Source organism: Periplaneta americana, chromosome 3 (genome assembly GCF_040183065.1).
Source record: "Periplaneta americana isolate PAMFEO1 chromosome 3, P.americana_PAMFEO1_priV1, whole genome shotgun sequence".
In the NCBI taxonomy this organism is placed as follows: Eukaryota; Metazoa; Arthropoda; class Insecta; order Blattodea; family Blattidae; genus Periplaneta; species Periplaneta americana.
Window position 1 is genome coordinate 15950318 of NC_091119.1, and position 17112 is coordinate 15967429.

The 17112-nt window shown below is 32.9% G+C and overlaps 1 protein-coding gene across 14 annotated transcripts in view; it reads right to left on the reverse strand.

The window, feature by feature from the left end:
* Positions 1–17112, reverse strand: part of Fak (protein tyrosine kinase 2 Fak) — a 768667-nt gene that overhangs the window by 63482 nt on the left and 688073 nt on the right. For 12 of the 14 annotated variants that reach the window (XM_069820032.1, XM_069820033.1, XM_069820037.1 and 9 more), the window contains 5 exons: positions 15243–15431; positions 13954–14031; positions 9780–10014; positions 5025–5066; positions 2174–2344 (listed from right to left, as the gene is read on the reverse strand). In XM_069820032.1, coding sequence (XP_069676133.1) covers positions 2174–2344; positions 5025–5066; positions 9780–10014; positions 13954–14031; positions 15243–15431 — 715 coding nt within the window. The remainder of the gene's footprint in view (positions 1–2173; positions 2345–5024; positions 5067–9779; positions 10015–13953; positions 14032–15242; positions 15432–17112) is intronic. The other 2 variants (XM_069820025.1, XM_069820031.1) reach the window with 2 other exon arrangements.

The following is a 17112-nucleotide window of genomic DNA, read 5'->3' on the forward strand; positions in this document are numbered from 1 at the left end:
GCGGAGAAATTTTAATTATTTCACCTTTCATAAACGACATAGAATATGTTCAAAACCAAGCTCTCAGACTCATTACTGGTGGAATCAAAACAACTCCAATAGATTCTATGAGATTCCTCACTAATATTAACAGCATCAAAATGACAATAGAAGAAAAAGCACTGATTCAATATGAAAAATTTATCAGATTACCAGGAAACAATTGGCATTCATACAATCCTCTCTGTAGATTGAAAACTCAAAAAAGTTTCATATCCATTGTTCAAGAATTAAAACAGAAAATCAATATCCCGAATTTAAAAGAAAACTTACAAATTAAACCAAACCCTTTAACTCTATTAAATGTAGAATATAATCTAAATTTAACAGAAGAAATACTGAAATCAGAAGTAAACACTGAAATATTGAAACAATTGTCTTTAGAGACAATTAATATTAGGTACCCTCCACAAAACTGGCTTCATTTATACACCGACGGATCCTTGATCTCCAGAGAACAAGGTGCCGGTGCAGGTGTTACGTGCTGTCTCTTCTCACTTTATAGATCTCTTGGATATGGAACAACAAGTTTTGATGGTGAAATCATTGCAATAAGTGAATGTCTCAGGAATCTTCTATGCCACATCAATAAATTTAGGAATGCAGTTATATTGTCAGACTCCAAAGCAGCTATTCTATCAATCGTCTCTAAACACACACCTTCATCTCAAACAGCAGAAATAACTAAAATGCTCTCTCAATTAATATCACTCAATAAAAGAATTGTATTCCAATGGATACCATCCCATTGTGGAATCCTGTGAAACGAGAATGCAGATGCTTTAGCAAAGAAGGGCAGCACTGCTACTTACAGACCTGTTACTAAATCTACGTATTACTCTGTGAAGAGATTTATTAAATCTACATACTTAGACTTCAACAAACAAAATTTGATAACACAATCCCAAGGGAAAAAATGGAACTCTCTGCATCAAAATCCACAGTTAATTCCCGATTTACCACGAAAATCGTCTGTGGCTGCATTTAGATTGGCAACAGGCCATGATTGTTTGGCTAAACACCTGCATAGAATTGGAATATATCAGTCCCCTAACTGCCCGTTGTGCAACTCAAACCAAGAAATGGATTCGGAACACCTCAAAATCTGTGCTTCATTGGCTGGTCATGATAATATCTTTGAAAAATATTGGAGTGCAAGAGGTCAAATGACTTTATTGTCAAACGCCTGGCATTAGAAAACAATAACAACAACAACACAAAAGAAAGCAACTAGCTATCAACAGACTGTCAGAATAATTCTACAGATTCAGGTTATATGAGGAAAGTGTGATTGTCCAAGATCAAAGAAATGATAAAACAAATAGACCTATCAGTTCCTCGACAGCAATACCAGCACTTTAAAATATATATATTTTTTCTGACCTAAACACGAAATACTACATAATGCCTGGCCATTACAGGAGGACGGCATTTGACTGTTTTCAGCACAAAAATGTACGTATACCCTCATAGAAAATGATGCCGTCATTAACTCATTTTTTCCTGTTTTATCGTTTGACTGGTTTCTGAAATAAGCAATTCAATTCTTATTAACTTGTGTTTGTCCCGTGTTACCTCATTGCTGTCTCATTACGTCTTTAGTATCAGTCTTGAAAATATTTTATGGGATGGATCAAGAAGAGAAATACTCCTAAAAGCAGTCACACTACCGGACATGTGGCACACTTTATACACTATTTGACATTATTAAAATCTACTGCATTTCATTTGCTTCAACATTCTGGATTCACCGAACAGTATGCTGTGCAGAGGAAATGCACTGCACTTCACAAATTCTGGAACGGGACGAAAGGACAAATATATTGGGAAGCTAGAAGACTGATGGCTGAGTTCCAATAGTCTGGAGCATTAGATTAATAATAATAATTCATTTGGAGAATGGAAAAGCTCAACTGCTCAGTGCACTAGTTTATAAAACAATGAAAGAACACCTAGAATCTCGTTACTGCCAAAAACAAGGAAAACTGTTAAGATAACTTTCTTTCAAGAACACATACTTAAGACAGGAGTGTTCAGTGAAGAGTTAAAACTACAGGTACTACTATTATACATTCTACAAGCAGCAGAACTGAAGAGAAAGGAAAAGTTCAGCATTGTAGTGCACATAACTCACTGGCTGGTGTTGAGTAGTCGCCCTCTTCATCTACAATTTCGGCATAGTCCTCGGACAGCATAGTGCCAGTCTGTGCAGCTGTTGTTTCTGGACTCCCTGACCCTGCACTGGCTTGACGTGAACCTCCTCCATGCTGCTGTTGCTGCTGGCGATATTTAGGCGGATGTGCGTCTACACAAATATAACAGAATGCGTGTATTATTCATGTAAACATTTGCAGATTTTAAGATTGCACAATGAATTAATTGTGCCATTCTCTGAAAAAGAAAGTAGGCTATATTTAATTATAACCTTGGTGGAAAAATCTTTTTTAGGTATCTCTATACCATTATACTGAATAAACAAAAAATCAATGCATAGTATAATATAGAGCAAATTCCCACTTATTCATGCCTAGCTTACCCAGTTTACGGATTTTTCATGCGTGATTTTTCAGATTTTTGTTTAAAAAAATAACAAAAAAATACAAGCAGCAGAGTATCAAATATTTTATTATAATGACAGGAATTTACTATTTTTTCTGAACGCAATCTCTCCTTTCACATTCCCTATACTGATTCAAAAGCACCTTCCTTACTTTGGTTGCAATGAAATGGAACCAATATGAACGCCTTGTTGAAACCACATTCATTTAAAGGAAAAATAGCGAATGTATTGTCTGTTGTGATTGATGCTACTACAGGAATGAAAACAACAGATAAACGCAAACGATTTGGATCGATTTCCTTTAAAATCATGCATGTTTTTGATTAGCTGTGTCATCATTTTATCCGTACATTTTTTGGTCCCTGTATCCTGATAATCAGAGTTGGCTGTATAACCTTCTATGAGGAACAATTTCTTGTTAATTTCAATGGTCTTCAGAACAGTAGTATGTATCACACTAAGGCCCAATTGTATAAAACTCTCTGACTAAAGATCATCTTTGATCGAAGATCGAAAAGTGAACCGAGTTCAGACACTTCTTCTATTGTATAAAACTTTTCTGCGATCAAATTACCTTGGTTCAAATGCAATCTAAGTTCACGTGAAAAGGATTTGGCAACATCGCATAAACAGGTGAAATACGTGATGCGTGGACCATGTTATACAGGTTTGTTCAGTGTAGCCAATCTAGCGACTTTAACTCTTTTTCAACAACAATTTCTTTTAACTTTTATATTGCTTAAATAGGGATTTAGTGATCTTTTTAGCACCCCATAGTGACAAAATGTAAGCTTTCTTTGTTGATAATGAGAAATCTAGCGACTTTACAACTACTTTTTGGCGATTTTCCGTACACTCTGTTGCAGACACTGTTTTTTTTGTGCATTGTAAATAATGGCGGACAATAAGAAGAAGGCTGACTGTTCTCCAAGTTGTTATCATGTTATGGTGTTTGATACTGCTAAACATAATAAAGCTTTATAAAACGACAATGTTCGTTTAGTAATACAGTTAATTGAACATTTATGAATGTATCTATCATATCCATAAATAATTAATGGTTGTTATAAACATAATATAATTATAGGTTATGTTATTTGATACTGCTGAACACGATAGAGCCTTATAAAATATAAGAATGTTTGTGTATTAAGGCAAGTAATTGAAAGAAATATATATAAATGTACCTAATATATCTATTAATATTAATAATAATGGATATTTTATTTGCACAACTTGTCACTCGTATATTTCAAACGGAAAATAAATAACTGAACTTGGATCATCTAACTTAATCGGAGAAATTTCTTCAGTCAAAGTTGACTTTAGTTTGAGACAAATTAATCTCAGATTAGACTTTATACAACACAAAATTCCAAGTTCAGCTGAAACAAGGACCAATTTAACCTCTGATCTAAGATTAAATGGTTTATACAATCGGGCCTAAAATTTATCATTACCGAATCTTTATATAACTGACAATATGTTTAAATATTGTTACTTATAAGTTAAATTGGAAAATATTTCATTGCCATAAACCATTTTCAATGACGAAGGATTCCTTGTTTTGAATCTAGAAATTAATACTTGCTTACTTCAGCCCAAAGTCATATTGATTAAATATCGGTTGTTTGTTTTATAGAATCTTTGTTTGAAGGACCGCACAATTTTAGAGAAATTTCCTCAAACTTCGAATACATTATGCTACCTCACTATTCATAAACAATACATATTTCTTGATTGAAGAACTACATAAGATATATAGTCTAAATTATGTTCTTTAATTTCAACATAAAATTAGTCAGTTCTTTTTTCTATAAAACTTCTCAATTCAACCATATTATGAAGGAATAATAGTAAATTTCGTTTAATATTTTGCAGTATTTTCTTCGCTTTGTCGAGGATGATAAAAATGCCTTATAGGTGGGTGATTGCTATTTTAAAATGTTGCTTTCGATATTCTCTAAACCATACTGTAATTATATCAATACATGTTTATTGTTTCATAACAATTAATAACCAGGAATCCCATTACTTAAGAATTTCGAAAAACTGTTGTTTGGATAAATTAATTTTGATCCGGTTATAAATGTAATTCAAATGTAATACACTAAAAAGGTTCATCTATTAGTATTTTCAAATATTTTCAGGTATGATGTTATTAATTCTTACTAACAACACTTAAATTATGGAATGAGTGCAAAAACAGGTGTTTAAGATGTGCATTATATTCTTATCAACAATACGTGCAATTCATTAAAAAAAACTACAAAAAAATCGAAAAGTAATTATGTCAGTTGTAGTGTTCTCTAAGTATGTTCTGAAGGCAAATTATGAATCAGCTCTTTCCTAACCAGTTCAGATTATACAACTAAAATTTTGGAATCAATAATCCGTAACACGAAACCAGAAGACAAGCACCAACCTTTCAGTGAACAAGGACATGGGTAGTGCTTCCAAACCGCAGCTTTTGGGGGCAAAGGAGAAAGAATATAATATTAGACATGTTTACACGCTTCAACATATATTCCAAGATCTTAAGATTAACACTTATTAAGATTAAGGTTTCATATAAATGTATTATGGTTTCAAACTGATACATCGAAGTTGTTTAAATATATTACAACAAAATTATTTTTTGAGGTTGAACATACAAAGATATAATGCGAATCTTGTCTGTATTTAAGAATGAATAATATAAATCATGGCAAAGGTAATCGATTTTTTAAATTGATGTAATTTTGTTGAATTGGATAATGAAATTAATTATTACTGCACAATTAAAGTGCCTTATGTGCCATGTTTTAACAAAAAGTTTATGTTCCTTTGAAAATCATATAATTTACTTATATTCCACCATTCTGCACACTCTCTTCACCATATCTTCCAGCACTGATGCAATTTTCTAGCAGACAGTAATGGTCTGAAGTTTATATTGTTGCTAATTAACTAAATATTTTTATGCTCGACCATGCCGAAATGTAGTAATTATACACCTGGTAGCAGCCCTTTAATGGACCTCATTAAAGTATACCTATTCATTAAAGTTCAGGTGTTCCACCAATCAGAAAACATCATTGTAGCAATATGAAAGTGCAAATATCGATTATTCTCGGATATGACTGAAATAAAGTCAGTTCTGTTACTATAATAATTAGCGTTAATTGTAAATAATATTCAAATAAATTCAATTTGTCATCTCGTTTTTCAATATCTAATTCAATTTCAAGGTTATATCAAGATTAATGTTTATTTTACTCTCTAGATTATATCAAGGTCAATGTCGACATTTGTTTCTCGGAAAAAATCAATACTTTCGCGTCTGCGCACATCTCATAATTTACGAGGTATTGCACAAGGTCAGTTCCGCTCCTCAGTCAGATAAAAATAACATGAATATTTATGAATAATTTCAAGTTAGAAATATGGTCGAGCATAAAAAGTCGTATGAAACTTGACTATAATGGTAATTAAGACACTCGTATGAAAATTATGAACTCGCTCTTGCTCGTTTCATAAACATACTCGCGTCTTAATTACTAATGCATAATGTACTATTATTGCAGATGGAGCACCTTTGTTTTGAACTAGCAACCAATGGAATAATCGCGCGCAGAGAGATCACGTGAACATGCAACTTACGAAAGTCTGCCACACTGTGAAAGAATATGAAACTTCAAAGCAAGACTGTCAGAGTGTTTGAAGAATGATGGAAGACATCTGAGTTAAATTGTTTTCAAAATAACATAAAAGGTTTCCAGAAGACAAAACAACATTTAATGTCTTTCAACCGTGCAATAACTCTACGTATTGTAAAATTCCAGAGAGTTATATTAATTTGAAAATCATTCTGGATATACTGCATGATATTAATAGAGGAGAGTCGGGTAGTATCGGACATTGGGTAATATCGGACAGTGAGTTTCTTTCATCTACCACACAATGATAGTACCTGATTGACATGGTTACGTTTCTGTGATGTCGCATAGAGAAACGTAACCATGTCATTCAGGTACTACCATATGGTGGTAGATGAAAGAAACGCACTGTCCGATATTACCCGATGTCCGATACTACCCGACTCTCCCCTATATATATATTCTTAATGCTCTAAATTTATTAATTATTCTCCTTAAAATGTCAGACTATTTAGTATGTTTAGTCAAGACTGGTTGAAAACTCATAAGTGATACCAATAAGGCATCACTCATGAGGCAACTAAGCCAGGAGATAATGGGGTAGGGTGGCCAGTTCCTTTCCCTCCATTGCATACATCACTGACTAGTAACATATTTCACTAATCAGACTTAAGATGTATGCAACAATTGCTCTTTCTCGGACATATCATCAAATATCAGGCTGTAGATAAAATATTAAATTCTTGGATTTCATATAAAACCCTGTGTCTCGAAAATCTACAATGTGCATTTAAACAAATTTTTCAGGAGAAAGAAAAGAGCATCATCACTTTTAATTCTCTTAATTTTTAAAGCTATCTTCGGCAATGGTGGGCATTCCTGCAGTATTGCCGCAGTGACGTCAGACCTCAGCGAAGCATCAAACTTACACCCTAACTTCCCCTTCCCCCACTCCATGAAAATACGGCGCATGTACGTGGCAGATTATACTGGACTGCTGTACTTCGGAGCTTCATTAGTGATACAATGTCTTTTGCAGAATCATATGAATCGAGAGGATATCACGAAAGGCGGTTCTTTCATTTCTCATGTTTAGGATTAGTTACAAATATTCAGGACGCGAACTTAAATATGTTACATTCTTAAAATAGATCACCTGTTATACGAATTCAAAGAACACAGATTCAGTGATTTTCAAAGGATGGAGAAAGATTTCAATATTTTTGCCACTCCTTTTCATGTTTAAATTGAAAATGTTATCCCAGAATTGCAGTTAGAGGTACTGGATTTGCAGAATGATGGCTTCTTGAAAGCAGAATGTGAAGGTCTACTGGGGGCTAAAATTTTTTAAAAGATGTCCAGTACTACATATCCACTGCTTAGACAGTTTGCTTAAAAAATAATGAGTACCATCATATCTCATAACTATGGTCCTGGAACATAACTATTGTCCACGATACAACTATTCAAATTTTGTACTCCATAACGTAGTACGTCGTTTGTCTATATTCTTGCTGTACTGTAGTTTGAATTCAGTCACTACAGCTATCTACAAACGGTCTATGTTACTTCTACAATGAACTTTGAATGGTTGTATCGTGAATCATAGTTATGGGAAATGACGGTATGTATTCATCAACCTACCAATGCGAACAGCTGTTTTATAAAATGAAATTTATAAAGTCCAGCCACAGATCCCGCTTAAGCGATGCTCATTCCTTGCGCAACTGAAAATAGCATGCACAGATATCATTCACAATTTCAAAGAAATTGCTTTGAAAAATGATTAATTAAATATCACGTGAATGGACTATTCTAATTACATATGAAAGGTAGCAGTGTAGTGGCGCAACTGTCTGTAAATCCGTCACTGCACTGTAGAATGCAACCCCTCCCACAGTATGTAGTTGCCATTTAAATCCTGTCTTGTGGGTTGCGTTCATTTTGCCCACCATTGATTTTCGGTATAGTTTCAATCATTCGAAATGCACACTTTTTTCAAAGTGTATTCAGATATGGACTTATTTTGTGGGGAAATTCTAGTGATATTACAGACATTTTATTAATTCAAAAGAAAGTTATAAGAATAATGACAGCTTAAAAAATTAGAATGTAGACCTCTGTTCATACAGACAGGTATTCAGATCGTCATAAATCTGTACATATATGATGTTCTAGTGTTTATGAAAGAACATTTGCAAGATTTTAATATGAGAAGTGAGGTACACAATCATACAACGAGGAATAGGCAATTATTAGATTATCCACTTTGTAGACTTAGTGTGACAAAAAAATACTATAAATTGATTGGAATCAAATTATTTAATAAGCTCCCTATAAACATTCAACTTCTTCCTGTTCAAAGTTATAAAACAAAATTGTACAGTTGGTTAATTAAAAACCCACTTTACTCAATAAATGAGTTCTTTGAAATTGACATACATTTTTAAACAATGCAATTTTAAATGTTATGGTTGTTGTTTCTCAATTTTTTTTTAATAATGAGATTTTAAATGAAACCTAGTGGTAAATCAATTTACATTTAAATTTTAATGTATTAATGAACCGAGCAAATTGCATTACCTTATGTTGCATTTTTTAAGTTTATTATTAACCTCTGTTTGTAGTATTCTTAATTAGTTATTAAACATATGACAATTGGTACTTGATACTGTCTTTTATCTAGTAAATATAGTACTTTTAACTTTATATTATGTAATTTGATAAATATCTACATTGTTTTTATAATTAAATTTTTATTTTGTATATCTATGAAATGTATTGCGGTAAGATTGTAACATTTGACAACGTCTATAGTGAAGTTTTTCATTCAATGACAATAAAGATTATTATTATTATTATTATTATTATTATTATTACATGAAAAATGATGAAATTATATCAAAAATAGCTTTGAAAATCAAGAAAAGTGATGATGTTTTTTTTTTCTTCCTCCTGAAAAATCTGTTTAAATGCATAATATGGTGGATTTTGCAACAACATTAATAAGACGAATAAAAACATTGATAAAATGTTTATGAAATGCTACATTACTTACAGTGGCAGCTCTTGAAGTTATTAGTATGAAGGAGCTTGGTTATGAAAAATGGAAATTTGAAATAAAAAAAAGGTTTGAATTATAGTAGCTTGCGTCTATCTATATAATAATAAATGAACTCAAACCTGTCACGCATGCACGAACACAAAAGAATCGTTTTATTTTTCCAGGGAGTGCAATCTCCTTCCTTCCTTCCTCTCCCCCCCCCCCTCCACACTATGAGTCACCACTGATTACACGTTAAATGTTTAAAGTTTAACAATCTTTATTTTAAAAAAATATCAGACACTAATATAATCTATTTACACTTTCGAAAGCTCATCTCTGATACTGACACATGAATAAAAATCTAATTGGTACAGAAATATCTTTAAACAGTGAAACTAGACACTCTTTATACTTACGTCTATTACCCATGAATGCTTTCTTTACTGTCGTGTATCATCCAAATAACTTTACATCCGTGATAAACATGTCTCCGTACCTTTCCTGTTCCAGAGGGAAGTGGTTGACTGTGTAACTAGACGGCAGTATCCATCGATGAGGTCTGCTAAGCTTTCAGCCACTTCCAGTGATGGACAGGTTATAGTGAGAGTTTCAGTTGTGCCAGCTACCCGGAGCTGCACCACAGCTTTTCGATGTGTTTCACAGTCTGACACTAACGTCTGGATGGCCTGGATCCTATCAAACTCAGCCATTCTTGTTGGCTGCAATGAGATCAAGGGTACATTTGCAATAAGTATTCAATTCACGGCTGCCTGTTCAGTTAGTGATTACAACGTATCAGTGTATGGTGTGCATGTCAGTGAAAAGAACAGAGCTTTCTTAATTGCTTCCCAGAGCAAATGCAGACGTTTTAGACAGTTATGTGTAGGGATCGGATTTTTATTTAATATCAAGGTGTGAAATATGTACATATTTATATAAGAAAAATAAGCTGAATATGTAAAATCATGAAAATATTTAATATCAATATATGACAGGTATAGGATAGGTAAGACTCTCCAGTTGAGATTTCATAGAGCACCCAATTTTTTACCGCACACTTGACACATTACTACTTTTCCATCTGTAATGAAAGCTTCGTCCATTACAATCCATGATTTTATTTTTGTCGTTAGGATTGAAGATACAGAGGCCATTTTAATTCAATTCAATTCAGTGGCGGTTCCTCGGGGGAGGGAAGGGAGGAACGTCCTCCTCACATTTTCTTCTTTTGAAAGTAAATACCAAATAAAATATGTGCTTTGAAATTCGAGGAAGATTGGATAATTTTTAAGTTCACAGCTATAAAAAAACTCGGTTGATCGAGTTTTAAACGACACGCGCTCATGTGCTGTAGGAAAATGTGAGAAAGATGCGAGATTGTATGTGTAGAGGAAAGGCACTCCATTCCTCCTCTACTGCAGTTAACACACATAGACAACAGCGCACTAGCGGCCAGAGAAAGAAGCAGAGTTTTAAAGCAAGTAAATGAACGGAGAGGGAGGAGATCCTCCTCTGGGCGGGAAATAGAAACCGACTGGTCGTGCAGCAAGCTCGCTACCGCTGCCACCTAACGATGCTGCATTCAACCGGACTATAACACATCTAGGAGGAGACACAACAAAAACAGTTTTAACGCAACGCTATGAAAGACACCATGTAAACTTTTTTTTAAATTATAAATCAAAAATATTATTCATTGCACTTTATATAGGCTTTGAAACTTTCGTGGATATTTGAAAGTTAAAGTCGGGTTTATGTAAAACAAAGAGGAAGTAGTTCTACGTAGTTGGCCCCTGAAATTCACTTCTATTCATTGTTTACTACACAGGGCAACAGCCAAGTTGTTAGTTTTGTACAAATATATTTGAAACTGAAAGCAGATACTCCAAACTACATCATTTTTAACATAAAAAATTAATCGGCCACCGGCAGCTTTGAACAATAATGATAGTATGACTTTACAAGAACTGACATTCTTCAAAAGCATGTGATACTGAACTTGTAAAATGTACATGTGGCAACACAGACCACGTGGGTGGGTGCAGTGTTCTCGCTTTCCTCAGATTATTTCCCATTCCCATTTCCATTTCCGTAAAACGATTCCGGTTACGAGTTAGTAGCTAGTCTCTTCCAACACGTGTGATGCTGTAGTGTGCTCGAAAAATGCTACGAGGTTGTGAATTTCCTTGTAATTGTTAATTTGCGCAATTATTCAACAATGAATGGAAGTGAAATCATAATATATTTTGGACAATTCAGGAAACTCAGTTTACAAGAACAGATTATTGCTATACAGAAGGGAAGGCCAACCCCAACACAACCTGGTCTCACATGTATGCATGTAGGCTAATTTGTAGCATGTTTCATTCAAGAAGATGTCATTTAGTGCTGTTAATTTCTTTCCTCCTCTTAAGAAATATGCAGGAGCCGCCACTGATTCAATTCAATTTATTTGGCCATTAGACATACAGCTTTAGGCTTCGTCAGAATACATTGAAAAACATATAAATACATTTTTAAAAAACACTAATAAAAGAAACAGTAAACTTTAAATAATACAATGAAAACATGAAATAATTTGAAACTTTTAAATTAAAGAAAACTAACTAAACTGCAATTAAACTTATTTATTAAAATACAATTTCATACAAATTTATGTTGAAAAACTCAGCAACAGAATAAAAAGGATTATTTAATAACCAATTGTAAAATCTAGTTTTGAAGCTATTGATTGGTAATTTATAATATTGACTTGGGAGTTTATTATATAATTTCATCCCCATAATTAAAAAGTTTGTGTTGCTCTTATGTAATCTACAATATGGAATATTAATTTGTTCACTATGATTAATTTCATGATCATGTATATTGGCCACTAATGAGTGTACGAGTGTACATTACTAGATCATATATATATACAAATTTATGATTGTTAAAATCCGTGATTGTCTGAAAAGTGGCCGACAATGTTCCAGATAGTTTGATTTACATAAAATTCTAATGGCTTTCTTTTGTAAAATCAAGACACTTCCAATTTTGGTTCCATTTCCCCAGAAAATTAGGGCATATCGGATTATCGACTGAAAGAAAGAAAAGTAGGCACATCTTAAATAATTTTTAGTTAGTTAAAAGCAGTAGATAAACTCACTTGCACTTTATACTTAAGTACTAAAACTAGAGAACTGAGTGAAATGAATGACACAACAGTACTGCAAGCACTGTTTTGCTTTACTGGATTAGGAGAAAATAAGAGATGTGGGACATATGCATTTTAGCTGCTCCCTGTAAGAAACAAGTACCTACTAAAACCTCAAACTATAGGCATTTACAAACTGTTGTTTGAAAAGTGGCATTCCTGTCTCATTCAGAAGGGTAGGATTATTCCAGCCGAGAACCATACTTTCTAATTCCTCAGAAAATCCCATTTTCGTATAGGTCTACTAAATTTAAAGTATAGAGGTCAAGCAATAACCTGAAAAGCTATTTATTTTAATCTTCCAACATACTTCCTTCACCCCAGCTTCTTTTCAAAATTCGGCTACATTATTGTGGCTCATGTCAGACTTGACACGGGTTTTCCCTGGAAGGATTAGGAAGAGGGTGGGTAAGGTTGCAAATTGCATGGGAACGGCTTGTTAAGACATATGCAGAACAATTATATCCCTTCTTAGGTAAGTAAAATTTTTTTTTAAATCTGTATATTTCAAATTGTAAACTTCCCCAACAGAAGTTTTTTTTTTTTTTTTTTCCTTTTAGTGAAATAGAAATAAATAAAACTCCTAAATATGTAGATTTATGCAATATCAAGCCATAATATGTAATGTGGGGTAAATATGTAAAAATATGTACTATCAAATTTTAATATATTAATGGTAATTACAAGATTCGCAAAGATTTGTTATTTATATACGGTTAGGTTGAAAGGAACATAATATGTAATTACATAAAAATCCGGTCTCTAGTTATGTGTATCCATAAATCTGATTTAATTCAAATCAGTACATACAGAAATAATGTCTTTTAAGGACACTTATCGGTTCAAACTCAAAACCATAGTTTATCCTTGCTAGCAGCTCATGTAATCGGCAAGTTTTCCCCAATCACAGACTGCAACAGCTGATGTTGTCAGTCTTCTGTCTAATAATTTGTAAAGTAGCATATAACATAGATTCCATAAGCTGTTCCTTCATAAATCATTTTTATTCCACAATTCCTAGTTTTGTTTAAACTAAGAGATCATTTTTACGTTTTATGTTAGATAGGGTACAGTTTTTAAGAAATTTTGGTAGATGTTAACTGTAGTTCAAGGTTCTCTCTTTCTCATTCTGGTTTCTGTTTTGACAGGGGGTTTGAAATATCGTCTCTTGAAACCATAATATGAGTTAGAACCCAGTGATAATATTTTTATATAATTTTACTTAGCACATATATCATGTTTCATTGGCATCTTATGTATGATAACTTAGGATCACATATAGTAATTTAATAATACTATATTCGTAATGATACTGTATTTACAAAACCACTACCATAAAAATGTCGTTAATAGTTTGTCTAATTCCAAAATGTCACTTTTTTAAGTGGAAGTAAAATGCTTCTACAATACACTGAAAGTGACAAATTGTATATTGTTTGAAAATGTTGTACCAAGCACAGATAATTCAACTTACTGTCGTGGCTCGATGAGTCATGTAAGATATACCAAGGTCAGGGCCTATGACTAGCTCCACTGGAATGGACCACCCCGACTGCAAAATAAAACATTCACTTAACACAATATTTCAAGAATTCTTTGCAGTTATTTTTCAGACTCTCAGTAACCACTCAAAAGCAATATATTTTATTTTGCACATCTATATATATATATATATATATATATATAATTTGAACTGGTAATGGATTTTAATAAATGGCCCCTCATTTTGAAGCTTGGAACCCAGAGTTTTTCGGAAAAATAGTAGTTTTCAGTGAAATGTCAATTTTTCAACATAATTTTCCTATTTTCCAAAATCCATCTGTCGTCAGTTTTGAGAACTAGCTAATTGCATTCATGGCCGACTTGATGCTCACTTCGCTTCTTCTTTACAAAGAAGCGAAGGGAGCATCAAGTCGGCAGTGTTGCATTTCAGAATAAAACAAAACACACACTACAGTAAACAATATTACACAAAGGCCATGATCTGCAAGAATGCTGACATATTTAGAGCGCAAATTAAATTGGATATTAAAAACTACAAAACTTGAGGTGGTTTGAGACATTATTACCATTATAAATGAAATATTATTGTAGTTAATGCCATGATGTGACTATTTTTCATTAATTATACATATTAATGCTATATTGATGATATGAAAGTGAAACGTTTTGGGGTTATATAAGTAGATGTAGAGAATAACTTAAATTAGATTTTGATTTCTATATTTTACTGAGTGGCAGCTATATAGTATATATAGTATATGTTACTGAAAGCTATAAAGTAGATGTAGAGAATAACTTAAATTAGATTTTGATTTCTATATTTTACTGAGTGTCGGCTATATAGTATATGTTACTGAAAGCTATAAAACTTACGTAAGATAATATTAAAAATCAAATATTTTTATAGCTATTAATCAAGTGGGGTTGGGTCTTTTCCATATATTTAATGGCGGTGTGGTGTAGATATTTATATGCGTGGTTCTCTTCAGTATTGGCTCGAGAGAGAGTGTCTTTCATTATTATGGAAGCAAATAACTTTCAGAATGTCTGGTATTCTTCATTGAAAATAAATCTGAAAAATGTTTATTTGAACGTCTAATGAACTTAGTTTGCAGCATTTGCTGCACTAGCCACTAGTATTGATATAAACCCAAGATTAAAACAAAGAAATACTTAACAATGATGATGTAATTTAATGTCGGATTCGACACGATAGACTATTTTTCACTACTCTGTAATATTCAGTCTTACGATACTAACCCCAAGGGCACACCGAAACCGCTCCTGGTCGAAGCGATAATGTGCTCGAAGGAGCTCAAAGAATTTGAACATACATTCAAGCTCGGAAAGAGCTGCCACCTTCTTGAAGTGTTGCTGGATTAATTTTCTCAATGCTTTTGGTTTCATACCATCTAGTACAGCTCTTGGCAAGAATTTGTGTAATCCAACCTGTTTGAAACAAAAAATAAAAATAACAACAAATATTAATTGTATTACCTACTTCACTACAATAAGTGTCACATTATATAACCCTTGACAATGTAGTGAAACGAAAATTAAATAATTTGTTTATTTATAATAATTATTATCGACACTTTTACAGAGCACCTATGTTTTATTAAATTTTGTATCGTAGGTATTTTGATCTTATGAATGTTTGACAGTGTTACAAGACATACAGAATTCAAAAAAAAAAAAAAATTGTAAGTAAGATGTAAAAGCAGGCATGACACAAGAAATTGAAGCAGTGAGATCAATAACCATTCAAGTCCATTTACACAAGTTTCGAGAAAAATGCAAAAGAACTTTTTTTTATTTCTTATCTAATTATTATTGTTTGTACGTAATATTTCTGGTTGTTTTAGAGATCAGGACAAAGTAGTATACCAACGTTTAGAGTCGTAACACCTTGTGGAAATACCCAAAATTTATTTTAAAATTTTCAAAAAATAAATGGCCAGAAGTGGACTTTAATGGTTATTGATCTCACTGCTTCAATTGACGAACATGATGGAAAGATACATTTCATTATTCTTAAAACTTGTTATCAACCAACTTTAAAATGAAGATGATGAGGAAGAATAAAAAGTAACTCTTTTACTAGTTTGATTATTGTACATACTAGAGTTGGGCAACACGATTCTTTTTCAGAAGTCGATTCCAACGATTCAATCATATATTACGAATCGATTCTAACGATTCGTTCACGATTCTTCTCAGTCTGCGATTCCAACCATTCTTTTGAATCGTCAACGAGTTCATGATTCTTCCTACTCTGCGATTCCAACGATTCGTCAACGAACAACTTAGAGGACACTTTCCTTTGCAAAGCACGCGTAGAACAAAAACGTTCTACATCTCTCGCATAGATGGCATAAGAGGCGAGACACTGGATTGTCTCTTTCTCATTGGCTGGAACCATTCAGCATGACCTCTATTAGTCTACAAAATTACCCAAGATAATGTTTCTAAATTATAATTTATCAACTGAACCTTATTACGAAGTACATTTTTTGCATTACATCTCTATTTAACTATGCAAATTTCAGGTTTGTGTTCATTATTTTCCATACTTAACAAATGCAGTATTTTGATTTCACTCTCGCTCGGGAGTATTCAGCACGGTTCGGAAATGTCCGTTGACAGGTTACATCAAACAAGTAAATAGAATCGTGGGTTATGATACCATGTCAATTCGTTACTATTCTTTTGAACGACGATTCGTTACGATTCTTTTGAATGACGATTCGTTGATACCACGAATCGATTCTTACGATTCTTTATTATTAGTCGTTCGAATGAACGATTCGTTCACGAATCGACCCAACTCTAGCACATACTAGTACATACCGGTATACTTCGAAATGAACTTGTTTCATGGACTCATTATTCACCACAAAATAAAATGTATTGTATATTAAGCAAAGTTTCCTTAGTAAAAAGATCATTATATGATTTAGTGATGACCACGTCCAGTATATTCCTTATTTACTGAAATTACCTATTTTCAGTTGAATGAACGTGATTTGCAACTGAACTGCTGAAATATTCACACAGGTGGATGGAATAAAGTAACATTAAAGTAGGTATCAATAACAAAATAACTTAAACATATCCATTCCTTAGGTTA